Source organism: Quercus lobata, chromosome 9, assembly GCF_001633185.2.
Source record: "Quercus lobata isolate SW786 chromosome 9, ValleyOak3.0 Primary Assembly, whole genome shotgun sequence".
Taxonomy (NCBI): Eukaryota; Viridiplantae; Streptophyta; class Magnoliopsida; order Fagales; family Fagaceae; genus Quercus; species Quercus lobata.
In genome coordinates, this window is record NC_044912.1 from 18,920,016 (window position 1) to 18,927,942 (window position 7,927).

Below are 7,927 nucleotides of genomic sequence, written 5' to 3' on the forward strand. Positions count from 1 at the left end.
GACTTTCTTTTTTTTTACTCCAATCAGCTTCTTCCTTAATTAATTAGGATTCTCCACATCTTGTAAGTGTTTTGAGTGTGAGTTGGATTCAGCCACTTGAGTTAGAATCCAACCTTATGCCTTAAACAAAGCCCATTAGAAACAAAGCAGTTGGCCTTATGGGAGAAGACGATAACTATATTACAAGTGTCTCATACATCTATTTTTGTTAAGAATCAACTCATCACAATCGGACATCAGAGCAGAGTGTCTTTTAATCATTGTAGGCCTCTAAATTTAGAAACTAATGTCCATTCTAATATGGTATGGAACCATCATCGTGGCTGATACAAGGGTTTATCCTTTGATTAAGGATGATTAAAGATGATTGCTGCTTGCATTTTAGAAGAACCTTTGAAGTGAGAACAAATGCTTTTGGTGTATGCAGCAGAGAGATTATCCCAAATCACTTCAAAACATATCCAAGGACTATGCAGAACGTACGGCCACAAAACTCCAGAGGTTAAATATCATTATATTCACGTAGCCGCCATGTTTTGAATAAATACATATAAGCCGAAGCTAAAGAATCCATGCTATCATTAAACAGAAAAGGGGACAGAAAAACACAGAATTTTGATCCACATAAGGACCACAAGCTGAAGCTAACAGCCTATGCACTATCTACCAACATTCTTGAGAATCCATTATTTTCAATCAGTTTTTCTATGATGATCTTCAGTGCAGGAGCGCTCAACTGGCATTTATTATCAATGAAGCAGGATCTACCTTCTTCAGCAGCCTTACAAAGCTGTGGGTCCAATGGCACCTTCCCAAGAAAAGGCACATCCATTTCCCTGCACATTTTTTCTGCACCACCACTGCTACTATCAAACACTTCACTGCAAGCAATCAAATTTTGAAGTCCTGGTGCTTTCTCTCTAAGATATTCCCTAACCCACTCCGAAATATCTATATGTTCACCTGTCTCTGTCATCCTCATAAACTTGAAATCCATCAACGGCTGGCACAAGCCACTCGTGTTCTCAACAACCCCAAGAACCTTAACTCCAACTTTTTTGCAGAAAGTGATTTCTTTTCGCACATCAATCAAGGAGACTTGCTGCGGAGTGGTGACAATAATTGCACCATCTATTCCAGTAGCCCCAAGGCATTGAACAATTGAGATCTGCTCATCTGAGGTCCCGGGAGGAGCATCAACAACCAAAAAATCAAGTTCATTCCAGTACACGTCCTTCAGAAAATTCTTGATGAGCCCAGTCTTGCGAGGGCCCCTCCATATGACAGCTTCATCAGGACCAGGAAGCAAAAATCCAATTGACATGACCCCGATATTACCATCAACATAGACAGGAGACCAGCCGAGGTTGCTCTTGTGGATTCCTTGACCTTCTAGGCCAAGCATCTTTGGGATGCTTGGGCCACAAATGTCAACGTCAAGTAGACCTATCTGGAAGTCCATAGCTGCTAGGGCGAATGAAAGTTGGGCAGAGAATGTGCTCTTGCCAACTCCACCCTTCCCTGATAAAACAAGTATCTTATGCTTTACATTAGCCATCCTTTCTGCAATGACAACCAAGTCTGCAGAAACATGCGTATAAAACATTAAGACTACATCTGAGTCATAAAATATGTTTGCAGAATATTAACTAAAAGAGTGTTAGTCACACTTAAAACATATTATGCATAAATGAAACACCATCCTTGAATAATTAATCCAAACTTTTGCCATTCATTTTGGGCTGCAAGCCCCAGAGAGTGATTGCTCTTTTTGGAATTTTCACTTAGTTTTAATTTTGAAGTTTTTGGTCTAAGGGTATGTTCAGTAAAACAAGTAAATGAAATAAATTAATGTTCATCATCAGCAAACACCTTTTCAGGGAAAAAGAAGCAAAAAGAAAAAGACATCTATTTGACTGGTAGTTGATGAATTGCTTGTAATATCATAGGATAACTGAAACCATGCCTAGCTGCCAGGATAAAGGAAACTAGCAATGCAGGAACTTAAATAAGTCAATTTTTTAATAGAGCTCGCTCTGCATACCTTCTCAACTCCCTCCTTTTCTTTTCAAAGAGTAAGATGAATCTGTCTTTCTCCTTTGTGTTTAACAGAAAATTTCAAGATTTCTTTTAACTGTTACTTGTCATTGTCACACCTCAAAATATTTTGTCCAGAGTTGTCAAATTCATAGTAATTTCCTCTCTTTCTTCTTAGTAAACGGACAATTCAATATATAGTCTTTGTTTAATTATATGCTTGTTTGGAATATACTATATAGGCAGTGAAACTTAACCAATGTAAGAAGATACCCTTTAAAGATTGTTAAATAAAAATGACATCAGCAGTTGGTTTACATGGTTGTTTGATGTATAGGTACCGAAAGTTAGTGATGGTAGTTGATACATTGGCGGGACAAAATGGGATAGTGATTAATGGAAAATTTCATTACAGATTGAGCTATTAGGGCTTTTGTAGGGGGTCGTTGATGGGTATACTATATAATATATGTGCATGTTTTGAAGGTCATTTAGAAGAGGGTTCTTTCTGATTTGGTGGTTTCACCATACCCACTCATTGTAATCTTTATGGAGGATGGTTTCTACTGTAACGATTCTCTTAATTAAGATAGAGACGGTTTCCCTCTCTAATTTTTCAAACCAATTAGAGTTGTTGTGGGTGTCGAGGGAAAACATGGAATGGGGACACCAGAATTAATGTGAGCCATTGCCTTCTTTGTGTTCATTGTACATGAAGTAAAGTTATTATTACCTATCAAAAATATTATTAATGCTGGTTGAAGTTGTGTGCTTCAATGAGCTTTCTGTGATTTGATGGGCAACGTGATTGCTTTGAGCTAATCTTTATTTGATTGTGGAGGGTAAAATTCTATACCTTTTTTGTTCAAGCTATAATCATATAACTGCAATGCAGTTGATGCTATTGAAACAGCATTCTGATTCCCTAGTTCTGGGCTACCAAACATGGCAGTTTTAGCCTCCATTGGAATAAGTTCACCTAGTTTTGCAAATAATGGAAACCAATCCTAATAAATAAACACACCAATAGATGTTCTAAACCATAACTTCCTCTTTCCCCTTTCATTCATTCACATGTAATCTTCTACACAACTTGTTCCACAGTAGGGTTCTTTCCTAGCTAAGTGTGTTCTAAGTTAACAAGCAACAACAAACGTGCCTGTTGCTATAACACATATACACTACTACTCTAGAACTCCAAGTTTAGCATGAGACAATAAGAGTCTGGAGCCTAAAAACACTTTTTAAAACCCAAAACACCGCTCATTTTAGACCCAAAATGCCATTTTGCAACAGCTTATACAATCGCAACCTAACAAGCCATAGTCTCAATAACACTAAAACCAAACTTGTCAGTGGCGGCGCCACATAGAGGTCAGGGTGGTCCTGAAAAAAAAAAAATTATATGTAATAATTAAATATTTTTTATTTATCTACCCTTAAAAAAAAAATAGGAACACCCTCAAAATTTTTTTATGCCAATAAATGGTGAGTTTGGTTTAGCTTTTTGTAAAAGTGCATAACGAAAAAGTGGAGTTTTCAAAAAGTGCATAATTGAAAAAGTGCATTTTCAAAAAGTTGAGTGTTTGGTAAAAATTGTTAAAAAATGCTTTTTGAAAAAGCTGAGTGTTTGGCTAGCACTTATAAAAGTGAAAATTTAAGGGATAAATTACCAAAAAGGACAATGTATATATAAGAGCATCTCCAGCAGGTTAGACAAATTTTTGTACTGTTTGGACAATCAATAATGACATTTATCTTTTGCCTATCCACTTTTTTAATTTTTATTTTGTAATCAAATTTATTCTTTTTTAATATTTATTTTTCTTTTTCTATTCATTTTCAACAATTATATTTTTCAATAAAAAGTATTACATTCACAATATTTTTTGCAATACTTTCACAAGAATCATAACAAAATCTTATATGAAAAGTTATTACTAGTTCTAATTTGAACCCATTACTAAAATTATATTTTTACTCATCAATATTAGCTAATTACTTAAAATTTATTGTGAAAATATTGTGGTAATATTTTGAAATTGCGATTTCTAATACTTTTCCTTTTTTTTTTTCCCTCCATACGTTACCTTTTCCTTTTTTTTTTTTTTTTTTTTTTTCGCTTGTATTTTATCCCACCACACACGTGTACACTCTTTTGTCCACACCCTCTCCTTTTTCCTACACCTCCACCTTCCAGAAGGCTCTCTCATTCTTTCCTTTTTCCTTTTTCCTCTTCTGTTTGTTTCCAGAAGGCTCTCTCAATTCCAAAGCTCTCCGGCTCTCTCAATTTCTTCTCTCTCTCTCTTTTTTTTTTTTTTTTTTTTTTTTTTTTTTTTCCACTTGATTTCCAAAAGATCTCCACTTCCGCTTCTTGACTTATGTGAAGCAAATTGCTCACGGACCTGAACTGAAAATTGAGAAGCCTCACGACCTGAACTGAACACTGTGGGTTTGTCTTCATCTTCTTCTTCCTCTTCTTCTTCTTTCTTTCTGTCTTTCTATGTGTTTATGGTTGTTTGGCCGTGGGTTTGTGCTATTTGATTTCTGTATTTTTGGATTATGGTTTGTGTTTTGGGTAATGATTTTAATCTTCGTCTTCATCTTCTTCTTCCTCTTCTTCTTCTTTCTTTCTGTCTTTCTATGTGTATTTTTGGTATGTGTTTTTGGATTGTGGCCGTGGGTTTGTGCTATTTGATGGGTATTTCCGTAATTTTATTTTTACAACGGTAACCTATTGAAAACGCGCATTGCGCGTTTTCATTTATGGACCCCTGAGGGTCCATTAAAATTTCCGCGTTTCTCCTTATTTTTGGGCTTCACCAAACGCATATTTTGGTTTGGCTTTTTTCAAAAAGCGCTTTTTGGGTTCAAAACGTGGAAACAAACGGGCACAAAATTAAAGAGAGATGCTATGTCCACAACATTTTTACAATATTTTCATAACAAATCACAGGTGGTTAGTTGTTATTAGTTCAAATTTGAATCTAGCACTAAGATTACTTTTTTATGACAACAATAATAACCAGTAACAACCTACCACTTAGGATTTGTTGTAAAAATATTGTGAAAATGCCATGGACATATCATTTCTCAAAATTAAATTTTGGTGGATTATTTGTTACATTTCGGCCGGTACCAGTTTTTAGAAGAAAAAAAGAAAAATCCCTAAACGGACAAACTCGTCAGCACAGCATGTCATTACCTGCGTCGAATGCCTAAAAAACAAATCCAGCCATCGCAAAGGTCGCCCCTACTTCTTCTTCTTATTGTACTATTTTTGGTTGTTGTTTTTTATTATTTAATTACATATTTATGTTTTAATATTATAAAATAGTAATTGTTATGTAATAACTAAATGATTTGAGTGTCAAAAAAGAAAAACTAAATGATTTGTTTTATTTGAGGTTTACTTATTTGGATCAATAATTTTATGTTGTATAAGAAAATATAAATATAAATATATATTATTTTTAATTTTTTTTAGAAACCCCGAAATATCCTGAAATGGTAAGTTGAAATAAATTAGTACTGAAATATTCCGTTTCACTAAACAAATCGAAACAGTATTCATAACATTGCTTTCAAGCAAAAAGAAAATGCTAAAAAAAAAAATTTTGAACTAAAATCTAAAAAAGAAAAAATTGTAACAGAGAATCTAAAGAAAAAAAAATTGTAATAGAGTAAGCCCACCCACCTGAAAAATATTCCTGGAGTCGTCACTGAAACTTGTACAGCACACAAAGATAACAAATTAAAAATTTTCAAAAACTCAAATTTCAGACAATATGACCTAGGAAAATCAGAATTACTCCACGAACAACTGGTAAAACATAAAATAACCACCACAACAACAACATAAACAAAAACAAAATTAAGAATTTTAGAGAGCTGGGAAAAAAATTAAAGAGGTAGAAAACCTGCGTCAGGGCCTTTTGGGGCAGTGGCACAAGCTTCTTGATTAGGACAACCTTGACAAGCGTCAGATTTTCCTGCCGAATCTGATCGGGTACCAGGGCAATCTGAATCAAACATAAACAAAAAAACACAAAATTAAGAATAAATTTTTTATTCTACCCCATTTGACAAAACCCAGTGATTTTGGAAAGTTTAAGGAGATGAGAAAAAAAAAACAAAACCCAAGAGGGAAAATCTTACGCCCATTGGCATCTTCAGGAATATCACCGTTCGCCATGGTCGACTTAATTTTGCTGCTTCTGCTTTTTCTGTATTCTTTTTTACTTTGCTATGGCCTTTTATATGAGAAAGGAGAGAGACCAACCTAGGGTTAGAAGCTCGTTTATTTATCTTCGGGTTGCGGCTCTCTGTATGGCGGTTGAATCGGATCACTTCCCTCCCCACGAGAGCCCATCTATATATTTAAGATTTAAATTATATATATTTAATATATATATATATTTAAAAATATAATATATAATTAATAATTTTTTTATTTAAATTTTTTCTTCTATTCGGCTTTTTTTATATAAGAGCATCCACATTTGTGGAGCCATAAATTTAAATATTTGGCACCACAAAAAATTACTTTATTTATTTTACCTTTTCACTTTACAAAACACCCTACATCAATGGTTTTATTTTAGCTTTCAACATAATAAAATAATATATCAACTACAATAAACAACCATCACAACCACTATTGCAGTGGGTTTGGCCTTCTATTTTTCTTCCCATTTGAACACACTAATACACAAATTTGCAAAAAAATTCACAAAATTCCAATTTGCAAAACCCATAAAACAATCCAACATATCAAATCTAAAAACTGAAGAGATTTAAGAGTCATTAGCTGAAAAAATAGCGCATAAGGGAAAAAAAAAATATGAGCATGCAAGGGAGAAAGAGAGCGTGGAAGTGTAATAAAATAAAATAAAATAAAATTTTCTTTAGCTTTTTTGCTACAATGCATAGCTATAGATGGCTATGCACGGTAGCAAGAAACTAAAAAATTTTAGCTATGGCACCACCATTGCAACATGCTTTTTAGTATTGGCGGTGCTAAAAATAGCAATATGACTTTTTAGCACCACCAATACTAATGCTCTAAGACTCAATTCTCTCAATGCTACCTCTCATTCCCACTCTTCCACTCCACTCTTATTTGTTTATATCTGAGTTAGGATACTAGTTCATGTATATTTTATTCATCAACTCAAGTGGCAAGTGGCAAGTGGCAAGTAGGCTCTCTTGTAGTGGTACTTTGGGTTAAGTAATGTATTTGAGCTTGGTGAGAGAATGTCATTAAAATGTGTATATGTGTGTGTTTAGCAATTAGTTTATCTCAAAAAAAATTTAGGTGGCAAGTGGGAGATATATATATATATTGCTCATTTTAATAATAATAGTAATAAAATAAATAAATAAAAATACCCAATTCATGGGTTCAACTCGACCCAACTCGATCCATGTGGGTTGGGTTGGATTGGATTGAACCCTTGTGATGGGTTGGGTTGGATTGGATTGAACCCTTGTGATGGGTTGGGTTAGGTTGGATTTTTTCTTAACCCACCATGGTGGGTTGGATCAAAAAATCCCCTCAACCCGACCTATGCATACCCCTACTAATATGTTCAAGCTTATCCGAAAGCTAATTATCCAACATATACACACACACACACAGATATATATATATATATATATATATATTATCATCTTTCGATCACTAATACATTGATAATAATCACATTAAAAGAATTAGCTAAACAGACTATAATAATCACATTAAAAGAATTAGCTAATCACCAATTCTGACTTCTCTTTCGATGGTGAAAATGATGATAGCTATAGGCGTAGATCAAGGACTTCTCCTAGTGAGTCTTTCTCATATGATGAAGACCACCATCATGAGCGCAGAAACAGAAATTCATCT

The 7,927-nt window shown here is 34.2% G+C and overlaps 1 protein-coding gene across 2 annotated transcripts; it reads right to left on the bottom strand.

Annotated features, from left to right (window-relative positions):
• Positions 1 to 489: 489 nt before the first annotated feature.
• Positions 490 to 6,396, bottom strand: LOC115959167 (cytosolic Fe-S cluster assembly factor NBP35-like). 2 transcript variants are annotated; one of them, XM_031077479.1, is made up of 3 exons: positions 6,196 to 6,396; positions 5,958 to 6,059; positions 490 to 1,581 (listed from the first exon to the last, which is right to left on the bottom strand). In XM_031077479.1, the coding sequence occupies exons 1-3, from the start codon at positions 6,230 to 6,232 to the stop codon at positions 653 to 655; spliced, it is 1,068 nt and encodes a 355-aa protein (XP_030933339.1). In that variant the 5' UTR covers positions 6,233 to 6,396; the 3' UTR covers positions 490 to 652. The 2 variants fall into 2 exon arrangements, with proteins under 2 accessions (XP_030933339.1, XP_030933340.1); XM_031077480.1 differs by lacking the exon at positions 6,196 to 6,396 and adding an exon at positions 5,735 to 5,759 and having other exon boundaries at positions 5,958 to 5,993.
• Positions 6,397 to 7,927: the final 1,531 nt, after the last annotated feature.

Excerpts from the sequence above, each read along its gene's own strand:
- LOC115959167 (XM_031077479.1), bottom strand. The coding sequence starts at position 6,232 with ATGGCGAACGGTGATATTCCTGAAGATGCCAATGGGC. Across the intron at positions 6,060-6,195 it reads TCCTGAAGATGCCAATGGGC|ATTGCCCTGGTACCCGATCA; the intron begins GTAAGATTTTCC and ends TGTTTGATTCAG. Across the intron at positions 1,582-5,957 it reads CCCAAAAGGCCCTGACGCAG|ACTTGGTTGTCATTGCAGAA; the intron begins GTTTTCTACCTC and ends ATGTTTCTGCAG.